The 26,722-nt window shown below is 48.0% G+C and overlaps 1 protein-coding gene across 2 annotated transcripts in view; it reads left to right on the forward strand.

Moving 5' to 3' along the window:
- Window positions 1-26,722, forward strand: part of PARN (poly(A)-specific ribonuclease) — a 1,047,754-nt gene that overhangs the window by 225,691 nt on the left and 795,341 nt on the right. For both annotated transcript variants that reach the window (XM_069647825.1, XM_069647826.1), the window contains exon 8: window positions 551-616. In XM_069647825.1, the coding sequence (XP_069503926.1) occupies window positions 551-616 (66 nt within the window). The remainder of the gene's footprint in view (window positions 1-550; window positions 617-26,722) is intronic.

A 26,722-nucleotide genomic window follows, 5' to 3' on the forward strand; every position in this document is an offset into this window, starting at 1 on the left:
TGTGTAACTCCACTACAGCTCACATTTTCCCTTTTTGAGATAAGCCTGGCTGCTCAACACGCTACCAAAACTGTGCATTACAAGCTTATACCAAAGGTTGGAATGCCTATACCTGTAGTAATAGTGGTTTGTAGTGTTCCCAGAGGGTACTGTGTTCAAACTTTGCCTAATAGTACCATCTTGGAAACTGCATTGCTTGTTTTAAGCAGTGTAACATGAATGCTGCTTCTAAGGCACAGCTTATTTTTCTTCATTCAATTCATCTTGGCATGTCTACATAGTGTACAAAGACGTTTCACTTCACACACTTCTCTTTAACTTAACCTAGTTCATTGGATTGGTATATGGAGTTTGTTTTCGATTACTTGTTGGTCCCTTTAGTCTATACCCTGTTCAAGTCTGTTCTGCAACAGGCTCACTTTTTTCATTCAAGCTCATCGTCCAGCATTATGGCAGTGCATGAAGTGTTTAATGTTCACATTTAGGTAACTGGTTTACACCAATCTGCACAACCTTCTAAAATTGACTGCCATCTTCATTTAATTTCCAGTGAGAAAGTAGAGAACTTGTTAAAAGATGAAGAGAAAAGGAGTCTGGATTTGGAGCCATGCACTGGGTATGTGCGCGCATGCATCTATAGTGAAGCACTATGTGAAATATATTTTCTGTTAACTGTTTCACAGGTTTGTGCCGACTAGCATGGTTATCACTCCAACACAGATTTAAAGACCTTTACAATGTTTGTAGTGTTGACAAAGATTTGTGTTTACCAATTCTTATTATAGCTTATTTCCATGACCATTGAAAAACTGTGTACTGCAGTACAGGTCACATAGACCTCTTCATATTTTGAAATTGTAGGCCCAGGTGTTTTCATTTGTGCGTTTTGAATCAACTCGAATTATGTAGATTTGAATTATTTGTTCAGTTTCATCCCATTACCAATTTTGTCTTCTCTCTTAGTACTTCCAATATCACCTTTTTACTATCTTTTGATTGCTTTTATTTAAATTGATTAATTTAAACAAAGTTCTCGTAAAAGGCATGTCCTCAAAATAGCAACTCATGTGGTGAAATAGCTTCATTGGCGTACAGATTAGTAGCATTTGTTCCGATAAATGTGAAGACTAGAAAGTGCACTCTTTCATGAAGACTGCTTGAATTGTTGAAGGAAAATATTTACATACGAAGGGAGTAAAGGGTATTCATAACTATATAAATGAATATCTAGGAAACGGTAGAATAAAAAAAACAGGATTTCTTGCGTTGAATATACTGGCCTGAAAGTGACTCATCAATTCATGTTGAGGGGTATGGCGTGGACATGAAAGATCATTTTAAACTTCAGAGTGCCTGCTGGTTGAGGCTGGTCCCCACACTTGTAAAAAGATCTGCGGGAGGAGTTTGGGGGACCTACCGCTTTCAAATGTGTGTATAAAAGATTTTTCTGATGCTATTGAATTTGCTTAGAATCACATGCTCTGACATCTAGTAGTAATCCCAGAGTATTGCATCTTTTTTTCAAAGATGGAAAAGGGACGTCAAGCTGAGCGTGTTTAACACTATCCCTACTGTGATGTTTAGTGTACTCCTGATCACTCACGTGCAGAGGTCCCCCAGATTGTTTTTTTCCACCATATTGGTTGGTCGCATTGGTGCAGAGCTTGTGACAATGACATTTATTGTTAAAATAGATATCCATCTTATCGTGGCTTCGTACCTTTATGACGTTAATCATCGGCTGTTTTCAGGTTCCCGTCTGCAGATTTCCACAGTTCAATTCTCAGTGGTTGGCTGTGGCCTTCACCATTAGGCTTTGGCCTTTGACAGTAGGGAAAGTGGGGGGCATTTTCTTCTCGACATCCTCCATTAAAGAATGCCCTTTTCTATTCTTTCCCTTGTCTGGCTGCTATTTTTCTATTTACTAATGGAGAGAACTCCATTTAAATGTTGCCCTTCCCATAATAGGAAGTTTCCTTGGAGGAATACTCACAAAGAGTGTAGCAACTGTTCGCCTCGTGACCACGATGAGCGGCTTTGCAATGTCTGTTGACGCTTTAAGCCCAAGACACTTAAAGAATGGTGCATTAAGTGTTGGGCAGCCCCATGCAGGCTGAATCCCATTCCACCTCCAGCGCTGTTGCATCGGACGAGGAATGGCTCCATTTCGGAGGTCGAAGACATTGTTGGGAAGTTAGCTGACTCCCACATGCTTGTCCCGAATCACACAAGGCATGCTGAACGAATTGCTACAGGGATATCACCCACTAACGACAGGGGGCACACACGCTCACACCAAGGCAAAACACACAATCCCCCGGCATCCCTCGACACAACTGCAGAAGAAGGCGACTGCACCTGCAGGCCCAGTCGAAATCTTTGTCGAAACCTTAGGAAGCCTTCTGGTTCCCGACACACTGCGCTTCCACCTCCGAGTTTAGCGCATGGTTTGAAATCTTGGACTTCCCAGGGTGTGCCCCCTAATTCTTTGACACCCATTTCGGACACCTCAAAAGACACGTCATCTGACTAAATTAAGGGAGAAGTTGTCAAAGACACTTACACAGCCTGATTGCCATGTTTCTGGCCCCCAAGTTCCTCCAATGCTATGGGGGGGGGGGTTAGGGAGATCAATGTCCATGCCTCTTCCCCACTGTCTCAATCCGTGCAGCGCCCTAAAGGTCTTGTTCAAAGGGACATAGCTTTCCCACTCCCTGAAACTCCTACGGGGAGCTGGACTAGGGCAGCGTTTGAGGAATGTATGGAAAAGCTGTCTGTGTTTATTGATTTCTCAGACACATTTGATAAGAGAACTCCTAAGGGTACTCCTCCCTTACATGACGACCCTAGGCCCTTCAATTCACCTAGACTTCAGGCCCGAGTTTTCCACACTACCTCTCCTGTACATTGTTGCGAGAGTTTTTCTGAAGTTCTACCCAACTTCATCAAAACCATTCAACTGAGACAGTACAAGACGCCACTCTTAGTATAAGGAGGTACCATCTGCGTTTGTTGGTAGCAGCCAGGTTTACCTTAGGTAGGAGAGAGGGCTGTAGAATCAGTACAAATGAAATGGTAATACAAATGGTCCAAAGAAACACAAACACTATACATTGTAAAAATAAATGGTTTATTTAAATAAAAGTAGGCTCAGATAAACCTTGGGGGTAGTAAGTACCATCACATCATATATAACCACAATTCTAAGAACACAACACTATGCTTGAAGGTACACAGGCCAAAGCATATAACCTTATTTGGAACACCGAACAGTAGTTCTAGGGAAGTCAATCCTTTTCATAAACATTCAGTATAGGTCACACCTATTCTTGGGGAGTAGAAACTAATGGTTACTTTCAGATTACATTGAGTAATTCAAGGATAGTAGACCCTACCAGTTGTACCATGATGCTCAGCAACAAATCAAATACAGTCAACTGGACAATAGAACTGGTCCCCAGGCGCTCTGGCGGATCTGTAAACGAGAAGGTGGGATGGGTTAGGTGAAGAGGGAGTAGGATAGTGAGAGGAGTGGTGTACTGTTGGCCGCTTCAACTCGGTAGACACCGGGTCCTGAGCTTTGGTGTGAGTATTGGATCGGTGTCAGTCCACGTGCGCTGTTGGTGCGGCTTATGTGTTGCTGTGTGGTGAAGTGCGTGCAGCTTGTTATGAGAGAGATGGTTGTGTGTTTTCTGAGTGTGATAAGTATGCAGAGAGCTTGAGCTTATATTGGTTAATGGGTTATATCACATTTAACATACTAACATTCACAGTTCTGTCTAAGTGTAGCACTTGCTGACCTACATAATTCTGTCTAAGTGTGGCGCTCGCTAACCTTCGCAATATTATCTAGATACAACGCAGGCTAATGTTCTCAATTCTTTTTTTTTTTTTTTTAAATTCTATTTGTTTTCGAATACAATATATAACTTAGACCTGAACAAATCCCCCCACACCTTCACCCCCCCACCCCCACACCTTCACCCCCGGGAAGATCTTCTTGGTGTCTGTCAGTATGGGAATGTCTTATGAACTGAAAATATCTGTTCTGATTTTTATGGGGGCACCATTGTTCCATATAGTCTGAATGCAAATAGCCCAGGACCGTTCCCCATTCCTTTGTGAAGGATCCGTCTGAGCCCTGAATTGAATGCGTTAGCTTTTCCATTGTCATCTGTGACCAGACCTTCTGGAGCCATGCGTACACTAGTGGTGGGTCTTGTTTTTTTCCAATATTCGGCTATTGCCGCCCATGCCGCTATAACTAATCCCATGATGCTCCTCCAGTGTGATTTTGTGTATTTCTTAGCTGCCTTATCTTTCATTCCGCATAGCCACACCCTCTCCCTCAACTGTTCTGCATCTGGAAACATTTTTCCCCCATCTCAGTCTTTACCTCAGACCAGAAACCCTTCATCCCCGGGCAGTCCAACCAGATGTGTTTCCACATACCCACTTCTGCGCTGCATCTCCAGCATAAATTGGATGTTTGAGGGTACATTTTATGCAATCTCTCTGGTGTGTAGTGCCATTGGGTTACTATCTTTACCCACATCTCCCTCATTTGAACTGATCGAGTCATTTTTGGGATGCTGTACCACAAATCTACCCACTGTTGTTTTGGGATATCCTCCCCCAGTGTTTTCCCCGATTTAATCATATAGGCCCACTTAACTTCTTGGGAGTTAATAAAGGTATACAATGACGAGACTAACTTCCTCGACCCCGAGTTGGTTATTAAGTATATTTCAAATGGAGTGCGGTCCCTTGTTGCCGATCATTTGACTTTGGGTGTCGCCACCCAGTGCCTGAGCTGTTCATATTTATACCTGTGCACCACTGTTAGGTTTAGTAAGGATTTAGATGCCTCGAACGACCTTATTTCTTTGTCCTGAAACATTTCCCCAATTTTTGTGTACTCTGCAGTTTCCCATTTCTCGAAGGCCCCTTGTTCCATTCCCGGCGGTAATTGGGGGTTCCGACAGATGGGTGTGAAGGGAGCTTCCACTGTAGTCATGATACCTCTTCGCGTTTGTTCGTCCCAGGCCTCCAGAGTGGTCGTCATAACTACACTGATGCGGAGGTTCCGGTGCCTGTTGTATTGCTTTCCATAACAGTTCTGCCAATGGGGATCTGGCCACTGCCCTATCTTGTCACCCACACTGTTTGCTGGTCTTCCCCCAGCCATTCCATCAGGAGCCTTAGTAGCGCAGCTTGGAAATATTTTTGAAAGTGAGGGAGGGACATCCCCCTCCCCACCCGCACCCCCCACCCGAGTAGGTGCTGTGAGAACCGCTCTGGCAACCCTCGGGGGTTTCCTTTTCCAAATATAGGAAGAGATTGACTTTGATCGCGCCTTGAAGAATGATCTGGAAACCGTAATTGAGAGAGCCTGAAAGTAGTTAATAACCTGGGGAGAAGGTTCATCTTTACCGACTGTATTCTGCCCCACCATGAGACCATTAGGGGATTCCAGTGATCCCGGTCCCTCCTAATATTTTCTAGGAGTGGGGGATAGTTTCCTTCATATAGGTCAACCCTGTGTGTCAGTGTTATTCCTAGGTACTTCATTTTGAGATCTAATGCTGCTGCCTCCCTTTCTACCTCCCCTCGCTCGCCTGCCAGGATTAGTATCTCTGATTTTTTTTCCTATTGATTTTAAGGCCGGAGATGGCCCTGAATGTCTCCAATTCTCTTATTGTTACTGCCAGTGTCCTTCCCGGGTCCGCTAGGGCTATCAACATGTCGTCCGCGTATGTAATCATTTTGTGTTGTCTGCCTGCCATCTCTATCCCCTTTGAGTATGGATTCTCTGATTCTAATTAACGGTTCAAGAAATATGGCATATAAGAGGTGGGGATAGTGGGCACCCCTGTTTAGGGCCCCTTGATAACTCTACCCTATCTGAGACCTCCCTGTTTATGGCTATCCTAATTGAAGGATTATTGTAGTCGGCTCTTATATCTATGTATTGCTCTCCAAATCCCATGCACTTTAATGTTTTAAATGGTAGTGACCACTCCACCCGGTCGAATGCCTTTTCGGCGTCTAATGAGAGTATTATTGCCGGAGTGTGTGTGATGCCCATCTTCTCCACTAGGTGTATAAATCGTCTAAGGTTGTCATGCGTTTTTCGACCCAGTATAAAGCTTGATTGGTCTGTGTCGATCAAGTTGGGCAGAAGTGGGGACAATCTAGCTGCCAGGATTTTTGTGTAGATCTTAGAGTCCAAATTAATTAGGGCAATGGGCCGGTAGGAGCCGGGATAGGAGGGGTCTTTTCCTGATTTATGGAAGACTAGAACCTTGGCTTCATTCATTGTTTGAGTTATGTTTCCGCATTCTCTGAAGGTATTTAGGAGTCTGGTTAGGAATGGGTTATAATGTCTGAATATCTTTTATAAAATGGCGCTGTAAAGCCATCTGGGCCTGGTGCCTTGTTGTTTGGGAGGTCTGCTAGTGCCTTTTTCACTTCTTCCCTAATAGGGTTCTCAAGTGCCGTTCTATCTTCTTCCGATATGTGTGGGATGGGGAGGCCTTGTAAGTACACGTCTTGGGCGCTGCTATCAGGATATTCCGATGTATACAGTGCTTGATAGAACTCCCTCAAGGCCTCACCCATGTCCTGGGTGCGCGTTAAAGTCTCTCCGTGTGTGTTTCGGATATTCTTAATCGTCATTGCCTTTCGTTTCTCGTGGAGTTGTCTAGCCAAGTATCTATCTGCCTTGTTGGCCGTGATGTAGTAACGTTGCTTGAGATATAAGAGTGATTTCTCTGCTCTTTTGGTGTGTAGCATTTCCATTTGTCCTTGTACATGTCTCAAAGCCTTCTGCAGGCTCCGGGTGGGGTGAGTCAAAAGTTTATCTTGTGTGTCCGCAATGTTCCTTTCCAGTTCTTTCCCACCTATGCCTCTGGTTGTCCCTGGAGGCTTTCAGTCCTATCAACTTGCCGCGAATTACCGCTTTGAATGCCTCCCAGATCGTACCCATTGGGACGTCTCCTGTATCATTTTTAGCAAAATATTCTATAACCATGTCCCTTATCGATTTTCCCACTATTGGGCCCTAAAGAAGGTCCTCCAAAGCCCCCCCCCCCTTCCCAGGGGTATTCAACTCCCTTCATGGCGGATCATGGTCTGACAGTGAGATTGACCCAATATTCATTCCCTGTATTTTACCCATCAGTCCCACCGATGCCCAGAAGTAGTCAATTCTCGACAGTGTTGTGTACATGCAAGAAATACGTATACCCCCTCTGTTCGCCCTTGAGTTCCTGCCATACGTTGCACAATGCCATATGGTCCATCTTTTGCCTGAGGTGCTTAGACAGCGCCCCCTGGCCCTGGGATCCATGTTTTCAATTCGAAGTGTGGCATATGCTAACATTAAAGTTCCATCTAGGTGTGGCAGATGCTAACATTGACAATTCCATCTAAGTGTGTCATTGGCTAGCTTCAAGCTTCCGTCCAAGTGTAGCGCCTGCTCACATTCACAATATTATCTGAGTGTGGCATATGTTAACATTCAGTTTTATCAGGATGTGGCGCAGGCTAGTGTTCACAATTTCAACTAAGTGTGACGCTTGTTGACCCTGACCAGTATGTTAGTGTATAATGCAAGGTAACATCTACAATCCTGTCATGAATAGGTTCAGGCTGGTGGTCCCTTATCTTTCCAATTATGCCTGGTGTAAGTCTATGGCAGTCTGTTATGGGAAGGTAAAATAGAGTGGCAGTTCCTTTCTGGTGTAGTTATTGCTCTACACCCCACACGTGCCACACTTCGTTTTTGTTGGTGTCTGTTAGCTTCACTGGCTTCCCCTGCTGACACCTGCAGGCACATCTTGGAGCCGCCAATGTAGGAGCTGCCCTTTGCCTTGGGCCCCTTAGCCGCAGGGGCTGAGGGTTGCCCTGGGAGGGTCCATTAAGTACAGAGAGCCAACCAATCACAGTTGGAGGAGCTTACAGGAAGGCATTCATCCAATCACGGGTAGAGGGAGGCTTGGGAGTTGGGAAATGGGTGCCCCACCTAGCGGAAAGGCTGCAGGGGAGAGGCCGCTACGGCTTCCCACCACATGCTTTTAAAAGCACGGAAGTTCTTTCCAACCCGAAAAATGGGGAGCTGGGGATGGTGCAACACTCACCTGGCCTGCGGATTACTTGGTCATGTTGGATATGAAAGATGCATGCTTTCATATTTCAAGGTTGCCAGCGCACAGAAAATACTTAAGGTTCAAGATGGAGGACACTCCCTATCTATTTAAAGTACTCCCCTTTGTCAGTAGCGAACCAACACATCAACCTGTTAGAGCTACTACCAGTTTTCAAAGCGCTGAAAGCTTTTCCACAACTGCAATGGAAAACCCCTCTGGTCCTAACAGGCAGCGCCACAGCCACGTTTTACATAAGCACGGCGGAACCGACTCTACAGGGCTGTCCAAGCTAGCACAAAGCATCTGGAAGTGGGCACTCCAACACATGATCCTCCTGTTGCAACATGTTCCATGGGAACACAATTTTCTTGAAAATGTGTTCTGCAGCGATGCTCAGCTACCCGTAGAACACAAGTGGCCTTTACACAAAAACATTTTGAACAACCTCTTTGCTGATTGGGTCTTAGGGAGAATTCTCATGTCTGTGCTAATTCCCTTCAACCTTAGAGACCCCAGCTCTTTTGCTGGATTGACGACTTTTTTAATTGTAACCCTGGAGGGAATGAGACCTTTTTCTCACTCCCAAATCAGGTAAAAACACATGAGGATTTTGTGTTTTCACTGTTTTTGGAGTCTTGACAAACTCCATACGCATTTGCTTTTTTGTATGGTGACACCCATCACCTTCAGTGCAGTGTCACTGAGAAATCATTTAGATTTCTCACAAGGTTTAAATACTTTTCTTGTGTGAACTACAGTTCCCAAGAATAGTAAAGTGAAATGCTTAACTTTTCTCTTTCCAGGTCCAGCAAACCCCATATTATGTGGAGTGCTAGTAGCCCCTTATCCTGCATTTTTTTTTTCCAAATATCTTTTTATTGATTTTATACAAGCGAATTGTACATTGTGGCTTATAGGTTGCGAGCACTGCGAGGAGCATTACAATGCTTGTTGTTGTAGGTGATAAACAAAACAAGAAAAAAAAAACATAAACAGGTCAGAGAAATGTCCATGGGGAAGGCAGGGCGGGGGAGGAGTGAGCAGATGGTAACCCATAGTTGGGGCCAGAGCTCAGGGAGGCAGTTCATGCTTCAGGTTTGTATTGGGGGATGGGGGAGGAGGATACATCTGGACCTAGGCCTTCATTGTTTCGTCTCTGGTCCTACGAGCGGGAGAAGAGTTCCCCAGGTCGGAACCTCTGTTTTGCCCTTCCACTTTCCTTTTCAGTCATAGTTGTCCATTCATCGTAGAGAGGGAGGTTGTCGGGCCAGGCCTGGGTATTTCTGTGTAGTCCAGGAAAGGGGCCCAAGTTTGGAAGAATTGGTCCCTGTTTCCAAACCGGAGGGCAGTTATTTTTTCACCCGCTATTATGTCCCAACATTTAGTCCACCACATTTGGACTGCCGGGCCCTATGGGTTTTTCCAAAGTCTTGCCATCGAAATTTTGGCGGCCGTCAACAGGTGGCCACATAGCTCTGCTCTGTGCCCCTTATCCTGCATTCTTATGTAAAAAAAAAGTATTACCCTCACTACTTGAAAAGCTGGTGGCAGTGGTTTAATTGTTCCTACCATTATGCTTTTCTACCGCATGCTGAACCCTCAGCTGCAGTACATCACCCAATGGGTGACCATTTTGTCAAAATGGCCCTTGTCTCATTTTTTTCGCCATTTTCTGTTTGTTTGGTCTTTCTTGGGTTTACTCTGTGCATTGAGACATGTTTGAGCCCTTTGATTGTCTTGCCTTTGGCAGGCTTCAGCCCTGAAGCCCACCCCTGGCTCCAGTGTGCCTGGAAAGACAGGATGTGAGGTGATGGAGGGTCCTGAAACTCCCCTGTCCTTGGTTTCTAGGAATGCCTGAATGCAACTAGTCCTGATTGGCTGTCTGGCTGTCCATCCTTTTAGGAACGCCACATTGCTCTGTGATTGACAGCCTAGGAGGTACATGAATGGGAGAAGCCTGCTTAAAAGGCAAGGGTTTTGGGACTTTAGGCAGTCGACCACTGGGAGAAACGCCAGACGAGGAAACCGTGAACAAAGCTTGCTGCAACTTCCTGGACCTTTGAATTTCCCGGTGAAGCCCTGCTGCTGTGCTGAGCTGCCTTTTCACCTCGACAGAGAAGCTCCGGATGGAACGATTTCTCCCCTCTGGTTAGTGGCACCAACTAACCCCAAAACAAACTCCACTGGACCACCAGCCCCGACTTGCTGTGCCTCCGCGAAGTGCTGCTGAACCGTAAAGAGCCCGTAGCTGCCGACTACCTCTCGTACCACTGCAGGAGCACTCCAGACGTCCTCCCTCTTGGCACCACGACTTAGGCATAGGAACATGGGGTCTGTCCCACTGTAGCAAGACAGAATACAGCTGGACTACTGCTCTTCAAACCAGAGGTACTGTTTAAGCTTGGGGTACTTACCCTATTGCCTTTTAGCCGCGCTCTTCTCAGTTGGGAATTGCATTGGCTTACCTTTTTAGAGTTGATTTCAATTCTCTTCTCACTGGCTTAACCGCTTGTGAGCCTAAAAGTGATTTTTCTAAAGACTCTCAATTTGTGCAAGACTTGATCTAAGAAGTGCATCAGATCCATAGCCTTTGGCTGTCCTGGCTCCCTGAAGACTCTTCTAGTCCATTGACTTTGATACTGTTTGTCTCTCATAGGTGGTAGCTTGTTGTATACTGTTACTGCTGGGAAAGGCTTATCTAGATTTCATTGGAAGATTTAGTTGTCCTCACATATATACTGAGAAACTGTCTAACCTTTTTCCTGCCCTAACCATTCCTTTCCGCAACCTCAGAATCTGCAAAGTTTACTAGTGTGATATATAAATGCCATTACTGCCCTTGTGATTGAAATCACCTCACGGTGTAGGAATTGTGTAAGAAGCATATCCAAAGATTATCCACTAACTTGTTTGGATTTTGGAAAGTCATTTCAAAGTATATTTGCATTGTTACAACAAATTGCCTTTTTAAAGTATGCTTATTTAAAAATTGATGTTCAATAAACAACTATTTATAACAGAAACCTTGAGTGTGTTACTTGTATTGACAGGATTTCATTTGTACAGTTCACAATTACCCCTCTTGAGACACACTACCAACTTGTGTAGTACAGACCTATACCAAAAGGTAGGTTACCTAATACCAAGCACATGTGTTGTGTAGTCTCACACATTGTAACTGCACCAATTCTTACCTAACATGGGTTATCCAGACATCGACCGCTTTGTAACACGGGACAATGCGCAATACCCAGACTACGCATCCAGGTATCCCTTAAAGATGTCCAAGGGGGACAGTCTCCGGATCAAACAGTCAGGGAAATTTTCTTACCCTTTTCTCCAACTCCTCTCCTTAACAGGATAATTCACAAGATGTACAAAGAACAAGTTACACTAATCCTCATAGCACCAATGCGGGATTGTCAACCATGGTTCTCGCATCTCATGAGAATGTCACTTTGCTGTCCACCGAAACTGCCTTGCCCCTACAACATCCTGTCCCAGAATCTGGGGATAACACTGCACCCATGCCCTCAAACTCTAAACTTTGCAGCTTTGCTCCTGAAGTCATAGTGTTCGGGCATCTCCAACTGCCTCAAAGATGTATAGACTGTCTTAGAGGCACGTAAACCAAATAGCAGATAACAGACACTGTTATTCCAGAAAATATAGACGTTTTGCCATTTGGTGTTGTACTCGTAACAACCCGATTGATTGTTTACCCACACAAAGTCCTTGTCCTAACTCGCCTCTTAGACTCCGGATTAGTTTTTAACAAGGTCCACTTTGCTGCCCTTTCTGCTCGAACCGCCTCTCAAAGCAAGGCTTCCTGGTGGAAAGTCCCTGTAGGCTTTCATGGAACGACTGAAAAGACTTCACCTGTTTCTAATCCAACTCCCGGCTAGGACTTTAACGTCGTCCTTACTAAACTTATGGGTCCTCCTTTTGAGCCTAGAAGACTGCTTTTCTGGTGGCCATTACTTCACTTAGAAGAGTAAGTGAACTGCAGGCGCTCCGTTCAAGACCCTTTTGTTACCAATCGTAAGGACAATGTGGTTTTACGCACACATCCACGTTTTGCACCTAAATTCATCTCCCAAGTTGCAGCTTTCTTTCAGAATCCTACTTTCAGTTGAAAGAAGCCTCCATACACTAGATGATGTTTGTTAGGAAGAATTCTCAGAAATATGTTAATTCCTCTCTACATTAGAGACCCGCAGCACTTTTGCTGGACTCCAGGACTTTTGATTATTTTTGTTTTTTTTAAATATATTTTTAATTGGCAGACGAAGAGCAGTGGTTACACATGGTACACATGTTACAGACTGTCAGACCTATACATTTCGTAGTACGATCTGGATGAGTACATATGATAAATGTACAGAGTTCAGGCTAAGCGAGTTGCTCTTAGTTTCAGGTCAGTCCTACACAACTTGCGAAACGGGCAAGTTAGGTTCTTCCTCATCCTGTTTGTTGAGATAGCTACAAAAGGCAGACCATATGTTCCGGGGACGCGAGTACGCGGGGAGAGAATTGATATATTCCTCTTCACAAGTTTGCGTCCAGGTGAGTGCTTTCAGCCACATATAAAAGGTGGCCGGGGAGGGGTCTTTCTAGCACTGCAAAATACATTTCTTGGTGACCATGCTGCTTACATTCAGAAACTTGGCCATTCTTGCGCACCCACCCCCCCTCCACACCCCAAACAGCACATCCATAGGGTCATGGTCAACGTCAGTTTCAACCATCTCGGAGAGAGCTGCAAGGATCTCGCCCCAGTATTTGTGTAGTGTGGTACAAGACCAGAACATATGCATATGATCTGCGCTCTCAGCGCGGCATCTAGGGCGGGTATGTACCTGATTGGTCAGTTTGTGTGGGGTGTAGTATACTCTGTTCAGTAGTTTGTACTGCATACAGCGAAACCTGAAGTTAAGTGAAACCTTGCGAGTGTGACGGCACATTCTCTTCCACTGGTCGTCCGTTATTTCAAGGTCAAGTTTCACTGCCCACTGGTCGTGTGATGTAGAGGCTTGGTGTGGGTATTTCGCGACTAGAATTTGGTATAGTGAAGACACCACCCGCCGGCTATTACTGGAGTTGGCTATGTAGTGCAGTTCAGGCGTTCATTCAGGTATGTATGCCACTTGGCTCGGACTGCAGCTCATAGCCTATAATATTGCAGCATCTCCAGTGCGGAACCTGAGTGGCCCGGACGCCATGTCTGGGGAGTAATAAACTTCCCGGCCGGGAATAGGTCAGTCAGGGTCTGGTGGCCCAGTCCCAACCAGTGCTGAGATAGATGCTCGTCATGCGTGGGTTCAAGCCCGGGGAGCTCCCATATGGGGAGCCATTTGTAATAGGGGTGCGGTTCGGATGCAGGACCTAAGAGGCGGCACCATGCCATCAAGGTGGACGCTATAGGGTCGGCCTGAGCATCAGTCTCATATAAGAACAGTGTTATGATGATCACCTCTACTGTGGCAAGTCTTTCCAGTTTGACATGAGGTGGAGCGGTCGGGTGTTTGTACCAGTAGGTGGCAAACTGGGCCTGCGCTGCTACCCAGTATGACAGGTCAGCAACAGTGAAGCCCCCTCTCTCATAGGGTAGAGTCATGTGCTCCCATTTTTTATGGACTGCGCCAGCGTGCCATAGGAATTGGGCTCCTATCCTGTGCAGGTCATCTAAGTATTGCTTCCCGGGCCAAGTCGGCACATTAGCAAAGATGTACAGAAGTTTAGGAACCAAGATCATTTTGACCTGTGAGAGTTTCCCAGCTAGCTAGAGCGGGAGGGAGCGCCATCTCGCTATTTTCGACTCGTACTGTGCTGCCGCAGTGTAGTTGTCAGCTAGCAAGGATGTCCTAGTTAAAGAAACTTGGACTCCCAGATATTTAATGCCGTCCGGGGACCAAAGAAGAGGGTAATCGCACACTGGTTGCTGGGTCGTACTGGTGAAGGGAAATCTCTGATTTCGAGTAATTAATGGTGAAGCCAGAAAAGGTGCCTATCTTGGTGACATCTTATATTATGGGGTCGAGGTGAAGTGACGGGTACCTGACATAGAGTAGCACATCGTCAGCATACAGTGATACTATCTCAGGGGCATCCTTAAGACATATGCCCTAACGTAATGCGTCATCGGCTCGATGACCAGAGCAAAGAGAATGGGGGAGAACGGGCATCCTTGTCGGGTGCCCCTGCGTAATGCAAAAGACGCTGAAGTTAAGGAGCTGATCAGGACTCTGGCTGTGGGACTTGTGTAAAGGAGCTTAATATAACGGATCATGCATGGACCAACTCCCATCTTCTCCAGGACCACCCACATGTATTGCCATGAGATGAGATCAAAGGCTTTTTGGACGTCTAACGTGACCGCCACTCCGTCAGCACCCTGATCTATCCTAGACATAACGTTGAAGAGGCGTCTGATGTTGAGAGTTGTCGACCGCCCAGGTACAAAGCTGCTCTGGTCTTCATGGACGAGATGTGACATGATGGGGAGACATCTGTTCGCTATCACCTTGGCAAATATCTTAGTATCAATGTCCTTGAGAGATGGGGGCCTATAGGCCTATTCGTCACTGGGTTGATCAGGCTTGAGGAGGACCGTTATTACGGCCTCACGCATGGAGGGGGGAGGTTGGATACCTGAAGTGACACGGACCAGACCTCGAGTAGTCTTGGCGCTAATAATGCCACGTGTTCTTTGTAGAATTGCGACGCGAGTCCCTCAGGACCCGTGGCCTTGCCTTTATGGAGATCAGTGATGGCTCTGACGATTTCTTCCAATGAGATCAGCGTGTCAAGCTGTTCTCTGGTGGACTGGAACATGTATGTCATGGGAATTTGGTCCAGTAGCGCACAGGTATCCTGAACGCTGTGTTCAGATAGGGGTGTGTACAGATCGATATAGAATAGTGAAAAGATTTCCAGTATTTGGTGGTCGCACCATTGGTGGACACCTTGTGCATCTTTGATACATTCTATCGAACCAGCCTTGCAAGAGTCCTGCCCGGTCTATGCCAATGTACCCCATGACTAGAGAGACCACAGTGTCCTAGAATTCAGGAGTATCAACTTTTGGACCGTAGGTATTTACCACCAAGTATTCTGTGTTTGCTATTGTGCAGTGTAGAGTGACATATCTGCCGTCAGTCTGACTTTTCTTCGGAACAAATTTTACAGATTTGTGAATTGGCATCAACACTCCCCTGGACTGTGTGGAGTATTTAGTGAAGAATCTATTTGGTCCCCAGGATGGCACCAGATGTGATGCCAGACGGCCCAGAGCATGGGTCTCCTGCAGGAGGAGGATCTTCACCCCGCGCCTCTGTGCATAAACTGTGATCCTACAGGCCCTAGTAAAATGTCCTATCCCCCTGGACATTCCAGGTCATTGTTCGATTACCCGTAGGTACATTTTCAGGGGGACATCCCAGCTGTCACGCCTTTGTGTGTATATGGCTGTTCCAGTATATGTATTGTATGCTCACCATGCGCACCGCTACACCCTCGCTGCCAATTTTAATGTATCTTATCCCAACATTGCCACCCCTCCCATCCCCACTGCCCATCCGCAACCAGCAGTGCGACTACCCCTCCCAACAAACCCTATTCCAGTGAGCATCCCCATCTCGACACACCTGTGCCACGGGCCCAACAGACGCAGGTGTACATATGAACCATATGAAAAATCATTGCAGCCGAACTGGGGTGCGCCGCTGCCGTGTAACCAGCTTCGGAAGGTATGGTATTTACCACTTCATACACTACATTGTGGCGGTTCTCCCCTCCCACTCCACGTACTGAGGCCTGGAAGGCAAAGTTATAAGACAACACAAGATGCAGACGTTAGCAGGAGCACTTGTTACAGCCATCCCGCCAACCTGACCAGGATATGAGGAAAGAAGGATAGAGACGCGTGTAATAGGTCAGCCAGAGGATAGCGGGACTAGGAGAGTCCACAACGAGGCGTTGGGGAGTGGGTGGTCAACCAATCCAGACCTACAGCGTTCGGTTGTAAGGGTGGGGCAACTTTACCAAGGGTACAAGCCAACACGTGGAGCAAAAGGATATTTGAGTCCAAAAGCGAGAGCTACAGTGCATTTAAGGCGACTGCTTTGATCAGTCCTTTTCCATCTCTTCATCAGCGGGATCATGCAGCGGGATATGTGCGGCTTCATCGGGGACCGTAAAGAAGTAGATTTTATTCCTGAAAGTGAACTTGAGGCGTGCTGGGAATAGTATTGCATAGGCGATATTACTCTCCCTGAGCAGTTTCTTGACGCCAGTGAATTGATGATGTTCCTGTTGCACTCCCGTTGAGAAATTAGGGAAAATCCTAATGACCTGCGAGTCCAATCTAAGCTCCCCCTTCTCTCCCGCCAGCTGGTGTATGTGATCCCTGTCCCTGTAGCTTAGGATCTTTGCGATAATAGCCCTTGGGAAATCGCCAGGTCTGGGACGCGGGGCCAGAGCAAGGTCGGCATGCTCAACTGCAAAGAAGGGAGACATTTCTGAGTTATCTAGAAGGTCTTTGAGCAGATTTTCAGTTGCCTGTTCCATCCAGCCCTTAAACGCATTCTCCGGGACCCCGATGATGCACATGTTATTCCTACGCAATCCAGACTCCAAGTAGTCGCATTTGGATTTGACAACTTTCATGTCTGGGGCTAAGGAGGTGACTGTGTCTTGTAGTACTTGAATTCCGTCTTCGTTGGCACCAATTCTGGTCTCCACCTTAGGGATTCTGGTGCCTTGTTGATCTAGTTTGGATTTGAGCGATGCCATGTTAGCATTTATATCAAGCTTTTCGTAAAAAGGATGCAGCATTTTTTGCCATGGATTCCATCATGCTTGTGAGGTCGGGGGCAGGGACATCCATTGGCATGTCCGCCTCATCTTGACTAGTTGTGGAGTGTCCCTGTTCAGGCCTGGGCGTGGCCTTGGTGAACTTGTCCATAGCACCGACCTTATTCGCTCCTTGAGATCTGTTAAACATTTTTCGGGTACACGAGTGTGCACCACTGGGAAGTTGGGGGCGGCAAACACAGGTCGGCTCGTGTGTGGTGAACACAAGTAAGTACAGGCCCAGAGGTGTCTGCCAAAGCACAGCTATTTGCGGTGCACACCAGCGTGGGGCGCAGGGCCAGCAGCGGACCTGGGGTCCTCTAGTCACTACCCTATATTGGGAGTATTGGGGGGGCTATCAGCAGAGCAACAAGGGCATATTCATGTGGGCCTGAGTCCAATGGGGAATTAAACAGGAGCTGAAGGTGTCATGCCACATCCGGCCATGCAGCGTTTCCCCCGCCAAAACAGCCGCGTGCGCCCAAGCCCCAAACCCCAGTGGGCCTGGATCACCAGCCGACTGAGTCTCTTTGGTGCCGCAGGAGTTGCAAAGGTTTCACGTCATTAGATGTGGGCCCATGTGCCTAGCCCAGGCCAGCCTGGCATGCGTGCTGTATGAGCATGAGCTTATGAGCTCAGGCCAGTAGGATGTAGGTGTCGCCGGCCGCCCCAGGGCACCAGGTGACGCAGGGATGCAACCCAGTGGTGCCAGCAGCCAGGTTCGTGGGGGGGGGTGGCGGCAGGGACAGAGCAGGGTTGGGCACGCCTCAGGGCAAACACGCAGAATAAGAAGTGAAGGAGGAATTGGGTGCGGCCCTCAGCCAGAAGGATGTCTTGCTCCTCAGCACCTGGGGTAGTACAGTAAGCTAGTATGCCATGCTGTTAAGTCTTGATGGAGATGAGACGGGTTGGCTTGGGCCCGGTATAACTGTACCAGCTGGCGCTAGGTAGATGACAAGGAATGGAATCGGTCTGCCAGGGCCGGGATCACCGCACGGCCCATGCAATGTGGCCAGCCGCAGTGCGGCACGCTCTGAACTAATAGCACAGCGCTGGGGGAAGCAACGCCAGTCACAAGCCTGCCCCAGCAGCGCAAGACCCGTGCCTGATCTTGAGGGGCCAACTAGGAAAATTGCCCAGGCAGTGGACTTGCTTGTCTTGTCCTTAAGAACCAAGTGTCACAGTTAAAACGTGGTGTGTATTTCCACTTGAGCAGCCCACTGGGTTCCCAGTAGCCCGTCGGATTGTCTTGTCTCCTCCTGCAAGCACAGCGGGCGCCCACTCCTGCGAGCACCAGCCGCACATAGCACTCGTTCCACAGGGCCAAAGCAGGTTAAGCGCTGTGAGCTCCCCCGCAGCCAGCTGATCCAGGAGGGGGAGCCGTGCAGCGAAGCAGCATGCAACGGTCCGGTTGCGCGACTTGAATGTTCGAGAGCCCCAGGGTGCCTCAGAGTTTGAATGGCGCCGGCTTCTCAGCGGAGGGGCTGCACCCCTGCAGGTCCTCTTCGGGTCCAGGAGAGAGCTGCTCACCTAATCCAGGCGGGCAGGTAATACAAGATGTATTCGCGGAACCTCACAGCCACGCAGGTGGGGAGCCGCCGAAGTTGCCGCACACTGCCCGCTGCCCCCACAGCGTCCCAAAGCTGGCAGTGCACCCAGACCAGTGTAACCGCAAGGGAGCCCGGCTGCCGAGATGTCCGGATCTCTCCCGCTTGCAGGGTCCAGTGGGGGCCACGCAGGGCCTGATCGGGTCAGTGGCAGAGTTAACCGCCCCCCCCACCGCCCTCAGTCAGGGGCGTTGCGATCACCGAAGCGGGCACTCTGCGGAGCGCAGCCCGACTCTTCCCCACAGCCCCCGGGGAGCCCCAGGGCGCGGGCTCGCCGCACAGCCAGCGGCCCAGGGTACACTGTCACGCAGCGTCTATGGGATCGCAGTCTCTCCGTTCTCAGCCGCCACACAGCCAATTCGCTCCAAAATCAGGATACAGCCGCCCAGGACGATCCAACAGCCGGTCCGCTTCTCAGGGCTGGGTGTTCAGGGAAACCACTAGTTGAAGGATATGTGCACTGGAGTGACAGAGCTACAGGGCTAGGCAGCCATCTTTGGGCTGCTCAGCAGCGCCCCCCATGACCATTTTTAACTGGGAGAGAGAGACCCTTTTTCCCCACTCTCGTATTTTTCTGTGATTTGGACTCTGTTTCTTTTGGTTGTGAAGTCTGGCAAACTTCATAGGCATCATCTTTGCATTGTGACGCACAGCACCTTCAGTGCAGTGGCACAGGGAAGTCTTAGATTTCCCAACGGTTTAATTACCTTCTCTTAGTGAAACTGTTTCCAAGAGCAGTGAAGTCAAATTGACTTTATTTACAGTTTGTAACTTTCTAGACACAGCACACACTATCTTACCATAGGGTGCTGGAGGGCTTACTTAGTATCCCCTTTGTCTAGTTTCTCATGTAAAACTTTTGTTACCCTTTCTACAATTAATGTGGCAGTGGTTTAGTTTTTACTACCATTGTGTGTTTTACTGCGGGCTGCAATTGCAGCCTTAGTAAAGCACCCATCGGTGCCCATTTTATCAAAATGGCCCTGGTCTTCTTTTTTCGTCAATTTCTTGCTGGAAAGGTCCTTCTTGAGATTTACTCTCTGTGCGGCAAACCAGGTTTGGTCCCTTTGTCTGTTTTGTCTTTGGCAGGATTCACGAGTGAAACCTGCCTCTCGCTCCATTATGTCTGGCAGGTGCAGGAAGTGAGGGAGGTGTCCGAAATTCCCTGTGCTTAATCCCCTTGGTTACAGGAATGCACCCAAAGGTGATTGGCTGGCTGTCCGGCAAGGACAGCCACCCTGCTTTGTGATTGACAGCTAGGCTGGAATGAATGGGAGAAACTTGCATAAAAGGCAATGCTTTTTGGCTCGTAAGGCTGAGTCGACCACTGGAAGAAGAAATCCAAAGAAGAACTTGGAAAAGATGCCTGCTGCAACTCCTGGACCGTTAGTTTGCCCGGTGCAGCCCTGCTGCTATGCTGAAGCTCAAAATTCGTTTCGACTAGAGAAGCCCTGTAAGGACGACTTCTCCCCCTTGAGTTGGTGGGACCAATCAACTCCAAAGTGAACTTGTTTGGACATCCTCTCAGAGCTGGCTGTACTTCTGCTGCTGGAACTGAAGTGCCAGGGAGAGGAACACCAAACGGAGTGCATCACTTTTAAGTCGGACCCTAGCTTGTGGAAGATCCTCCGGACTCCCAGTAAGCAGGACTCGCCAACCTAAGCCACCTCAACAGAGTGCTGGACCCCAGATGCGAGGACAGTCCAGAGTGGTATCCGAGAGACCGCAGTGGTGCTATTTGCTGAGACGAGAGGAGCTGAAACTGCAAAGTGCCGCTGAATAGAAGTTTGTCCTTTTCTGCGGCTGACTGGCCCGTTGTAGTGTAGGAGTCCCCAGAAGTCCTCCCTTTTGTCCCCATGACTGAGGACCAGGAACAACAGGATCTACAAAGCTGTATAGGACCAGAAGCCAGCTTTGTTTGTTTGTTTTTATTTATATAGCGCGCCTGACCCGGAGGTATCTGGGCGCTTTGGAGTACAATTACATGAATCTGACACGCAAGTTGTTATACATTGTTATGCTTTGTTGTATATACATTCAAGAAAGGTAGAAGACCTGATGAAATGATGAAGGATAAAAATACATGCATCTGTACAATCCAAATGCATATAGGTAGTTGCCTATGCTAGGATAATACTTGGTTGTTATTAGTTTGTGCTGAGTGAGTAACCAAGAGATCACGCTTCTCCTGATTTTGTTGAATGATTGTATGGCCCTGATGTTAGTTGGGAGGGAGTTCCATAGTTGGGAAGTGAGAACCGGAAAGCCAGATCTGCCATATCTTTTTAGGTTAAACCTGGGGACTGTCAGGCAGGAGGTATCTGTGGATCTAGTAATACGTGTGGAAGTTCTCCATGTGAATTTTTCAGTGAGGTAGGGGGTGTGCTGTGTTGTTCAGTGCTTTGAAGGTGAGGCATAAGGATTTAAGTTTGATCTTTTCATTTATGGAGAGCCATTTATGATGAATACTGGTTGCTGAAATTTGTTCATTTCTAGGTATATTGAGGGCAGCTCTGAGAGCATTGTTCTGCAGTTTGTTTATTACTGTTTTATTAGCACCTAAGTATAGTTACAGTAGTCCAGTTTAGAGCATTGAAGAGCTCTGGCTAAGGTGAGGCAGCTTGCAGAAGATAGCATAGGTCTACATGCTTGTATCAGTTTACCATTGTAGGCAGTGGCTGAAGCTGTCATATTTACTCGTTTACTGAGGTTGGATGTGGCGTCAAAGTAGAAGGCAATTGTTTTTACTGCTTTGGCGATTGGAATGTTTCCATCTATATTAAAAGCGTTATAGTTTAGAGCCTACTAGCAGTAGTTCCGTTTTATCATTCAGACACAGGCCATGGATGCCTGAATGATGGTATAGATTTCGTTTACTCGACGTACATCTATGTCATAAGCGCCTGTGAGGGGTAGGAGAATCTGGTTGTCATCTGCATAGTTGGTGTAGGTGACACCCAGACGGTCCAGTTTATATAAATGGCTTAGTAAAGATGTTGTATAGAGTGGGCGAGACACAGGACCCTTGGGGCACTCCGCAGGTGATAGGTATGGGATCGGCTGCTGCGGTGGGCGAAAAGACTTGCATAGTCCTTTTGTTTAGGAACGATTGAGTCCATGTGATGGCTGATTTGGAGAAATGGCTGGATCCATTTCTTCTAACCAAAGGTACTGTAAAGTTTGAGAGGATTTATCTTGTTGTTGTAGCCTTACTTTATCTCAGTTGACTTGTCCTGGTTACTTCTGTAGAGTTGCTTGCATCTTCTACCTCTCAAAAGCCTGGCAGCTTGTGACCCTACATTAATTCTACTTTTTCTACAAAGACTTCTAAAACATTGTGCAAAACTTTTATTCACCTACAAGAAGTGCTTCAGCTCACCTAGACTTTTGTCCAATTGACATTGGCTGGCCTTGCTCCCTGAATAACTCTTCTTTCCTCTGACATTGTGCTTTACCTTTCCTTCCAGGAAGGGGTTAATGTACTTTGCATTGGGGGTTCAAAATTACTTACCGGCTTCAGAATAATTGTGTGATCTCTTGTTCGAAGGGATTGTGTCCTCCGACGTATTCCTCATCTTAGATATATCCTTCCAGCTCTGCTGGCCTCGGAAAATGTTTTCTCCAGAGGGCGCTGCGCGTCGACGTCCCTCGAGTCGATGTCCTTCGACAGCCGCCGTATCGACGCTCGACGTCATCCTGCCTATAAAGGCCGCGCGCAGCGTCCGTTGCTCAGTTCCGTTTTTCCGCGCTACTCGGTGCCTCGGAATACCGTTGCTCAGTTTCTTAGTCAGATAATCCTATTTACCTCGAGTTATTCGATCCGTACTCGATGGCTTCCTCGTCGGAACCGACAACTCCTCGATCCGGCTTCAAAAAATGTCGAGATTGTGGGAAAAAGATGTCGTTGACTGATCCTCACAGAAATTGTCTGTGGTGCTTGGGAGCCGAACACCATTGTTCGGAGTGCGAGGACTGTATGTCCATGACAGCTAAGGCCCTGAAGGAGCGTAGGGGGAAGCTGGAGAAAGGTAAGACTTTTAAAGCTTCTTCTTCGTCGACGAAGTCGAGACATTCGTCTCCTCGTCACCATTCGCGCTCTAGGTCTCGGAGTGGGTCTCATCACTCCTCGAGATCGAAGCACTCGAAGAGGAGACGTCGAAGATCCCCTTCTCCGTCTTCCTCTTCCTCTGTTTCGCCAAAAAGAATCCCTTGCCCCACGAAACATAGTTCCCGGGCTGAATGGGAGGAATTCAGAAAAAATATGATGAGCGTCTTCGAGAAAGCGACCTCGACCCCCTCGAAGACTGCCGAGAGCGATGCTCTGGTCGAAAGACCCGAAGGTCAAAAACGCTGCGAGTCGCAGTACCCGGCGAAAGAAACCTCTCGAGCACGTCTCGAACCCTCGAGTAGGACTATGACCTCCAAACCTTCCTCGAAGGTTCCGTCGACGAAGGTTCCGTCGACGAAGGTTCCGTCGACGTCGAGGTCGATGTCTTCGACGCCGTTGTCGAAGGGACCTTCGACACACGGGTCTGTTGACTCGACGCCGGCCTCGACGCCGAGAAAAGTCACGGTGACCACACATCCAGTGACGATCCCCAGGCCCTCGACGTCGATATTGTCGAGTAGAATTCCAATTCTGTCGAGGTCCTCGAGGCCTCCACCTCTGTTTTCGACGCCGCGCTCGAAGCCTTCGACGTCGGCGTCGACGACATCGACGTTTTCGAGGCCAATAATGACAAGTTCAGCACCCTCGGCCTTGGAAATGGGATTTACTCCCTTTATGAGTTCAGAACAATTAAGAACTATATCCGCAATTTTAAAAGAGGGTGATTTGTCTGAACAAGACACATTTGAGTTACAGGGACCTGTAACCCCAGTTAGAGAGGATTTTCCTCTGAAGAGCGCAGATTAAAGGATCTTCATGATTCTTTACATGAGGCAAGTGGATTAGACACTTCCCCTGAGGTGGATTTTGCTAAGCCAGACCCGGGGGAGCATGCTGAAACCCCCTACAGAGCCTTAATGGCCAGGATTACAGAGTTCATGGGGTGGTCTACACCTTCACAATCTTTCCAGCAAGATGACCTCACGGATATTCTTGACAAAGGCCCACAAGAGGATCCAGTGGTGCCCTTTCATAAAGCTCTTCAGAGAAAGATCATGACAAACTGGGAAACCCCAGATGTAATACCAGCAGTAAATAAAAAACTGTCTGCAAAGTACAGGGTATCTTCCACAGACCCAGAGTTCTTGTCTAAACATCCATCCCCAGAAAGTCTGGTGGTACAAGCAGCATCCTCTACCGATGTCAAGACGGCTTATCCTACAGTCCCACAGGACAGGGACGATAAAAAATATGATGCTATGGCAAAGAAAGTCTTTTCAGCATGTAGCATGGCGTTAAAGTCTGTTAATGCTACTTGCACCCTTGCTAGGTTCAGCCATACACTTTGGGAGTGTGCTTCTACAGCGGCTGACTGCATCCCGGAGGGAGAAGAAAGGGATGCGTTCCTGAATATTATACAGGACGGTAAAGACGCTATGTGCGAATCCCTCCAGACGGGCATTGATTCGGCTGACAGTATCAGCAGAGCAATGGCGGCAAGTACATCAACCAGGAGGTTCGCTTGGTTGAGAAAGTCGGGTTTTGCCCCAGATGTGCAAGCCAGGCTCTTGAACATGCCATTTGATGGCTCTTCTTTGTTCGGGAAAAAGGCAGATGACAGTTTAGAGAAACTGCAAACTTCAAAAGCAGCAGCAAAATCCCTAGGAGCTGCAATCCGTCAGACTCCTTTTCGTCCCACAGGAACCTCTGCGAGGGGCAAGTCCTTTCGCTTCTACTCCGCATTCGGAAGAGGTAGAGGATGACCGGCTCAAAGGGGTCAAAGAAGAACTACCCGAGGTGGACTGGGTAGATATTCTAAAGCCGCAGCAACAGCAGGTGCCTCTTTACCATCGGCATCTGCATCAGCCGCCCCACAACCACTCTGAGGACTCCCCTCACAGGACACCTGTAGGAGGCAGGTTGACTCAACATCTGACGGTATGGCAGGCTATCACGTCAGATGCTTGGGCATTGGAAACAGTCGCCCAAGGTTACTGCCTGCCTTTCCTACGTATACCTCAGAGTCATCCACCGGGGATCAGCTCTCAGAAAGCTCCAGATCCGCTCCTCTTGCAGGAAATTTTGGACCTGCTAGAGAAAGGTGCCATAGAACCGGTACCTGTAGCGGAGAGGAACAAGGGCTGGTACTTCCCTTACTTTCTCATTCCGAAGAAAGACGGAGGACTGAGACCCATCTTGGACTTGCGAGAATTGAACAAATTCCTCAGGAAAGACAAATTCAAGATGGTCACTCTTTCTCAGATCCTCCAGGCCCTTCAGTTTCAGGACTGGTTGGTATCTCTGGACCTTCAGGACGCTTATTTCCATGTGCCTATCCATCTCAAACACAGGAAATACCTGAGGTTCGCAATTGGCAACTCTCACTATCAATTTCGAGTACTGCCATTTGGGCTGACCTCCGCCCCGAGGGTCTTCACCAAGTTAATGTCGGTAGTGGCTGCAAGTCTAAGGAGGGAAGGGATTCACGTCTACCCCTACCTGACGATTGGCTGATCAGGGCTGTTTCTCCGGAGCAAGCTCAGATCCAGCTAAATCACATGTGCCACTTCCTTCACAGACTGGGCTTCTCCCTCAATTTAAAGAAGTCACAAATGATACCATCGCAGAGACTCCAGTTCATAGGAGCGATCCTGGACACTTCCCTGGGAAAAGCCTCGCCACCAGAGGTGAGGGCTCAAGATATTCTACAGATGGTTACCAAGTTCCAACATGCCCAACGTCTCCCAGCCTTCGACTTTTTGAGGTTGCTAGGCCTCATGGCATCCTGCATTTTCCTTGTGCCAGAGGCTCGTCTGAGAATGAGATCCCTCCAGTGGGCACTGAGGACTCAGTGGTCACAATTCTCAGGGAGAATGACAGATCTTCTTCAGGTTCCCGGCAGGGTGGCTCGAGACCTTCAGTGGTGGGCCTGTCAGGAGAACATTCTGAAAGGAGAACAGTTTTGGCAACCCTGGCCGGAGATAACAGTAGTCACGGATGCCTCACTCACGGGGTGGGGAGCCCACGCCAACGACTTGACCATCAGCGGTCGTTGGTCTCCATCGGAGTCCAGACTACACATCAACCTGTTAGAGCTGAGAGCCATCAGACTTGCGTTGAAGGCTTTCCTGCCAGCTGTACAAGGGAAGAACGTCCTGATAATGACGGACAACACGGTGGCCATGCATTACCTCAACAAAAGAGGAGGCGTCGGATCACTACCCCTGTGCAGACAGGCGATGCAGCTCTGGTTTTGGGCAATCCAAGAAGGAATCTCTCTATCGGCAGTTCACCTAGCCGGAGAGAAGAACTTGACAGCGGACGCTCGGAGCAGGCAGAACACAGTCTCCCACGAGTGGGAGCTAGTTCAGGAAGTCCTTCAAGAGATCTTCGCCCTTTGGGGAACCCCTCAGGTAGATCTGTTCGCCACCAGCCTAAACAGGAAATGCGACCTGTTCTGCTCATGGGAATTTCATCCGAGAGGAGCTCTGGGAGACGCGTTCATAGTGGACTGGGAGTTTCCGCTTCTGTACGCGTTCCCACCGGTCCCTGTCATTCCTCAAATGATCAGGAGGTTGAGAAGATTCCGGCGAACCATGATCCTAATTGCCCCGGATTGGGCCAGGAGAACGTGGTATCCGGACCTTCTAGACTTGTCCATCTGCCCTCCAATTCGACTTCCGCTCAGAGAGAACCTACGCTCACAGAAGGGAGGTCAGATTCTCCATCCAGACATCAAAACCCTCAACCTTCACGCTTGGCTTCTGAACGGCTGAGGTACAAGGATTGGGACCTCCCTGATGATGTTATGGAGGTGTTGCTTTCGGCAAGGAGGCCAGCAACAAAGTCTTTATACCGCTGCCGTTGGAGCAGATTTTGCAGCTGGTGTAGAGAACAGAATATCGACCCATTTTCATGTGGTACACCAATGGTTTTGTCCTTCCTACTATATTTGGCAAATTCAGGCCTTCAAGTTGGCACCATTAAGGGCTATCTCGCAGCGC

This window comes from Ambystoma mexicanum, chromosome 2q, assembly GCF_040938575.1.
Source record: "Ambystoma mexicanum isolate Mex_15411 chromosome 2q, UKY_AmexF1_1, whole genome shotgun sequence".
Classification (NCBI taxonomy): domain Eukaryota; kingdom Metazoa; phylum Chordata; class Amphibia; order Caudata; family Ambystomatidae; genus Ambystoma; species Ambystoma mexicanum.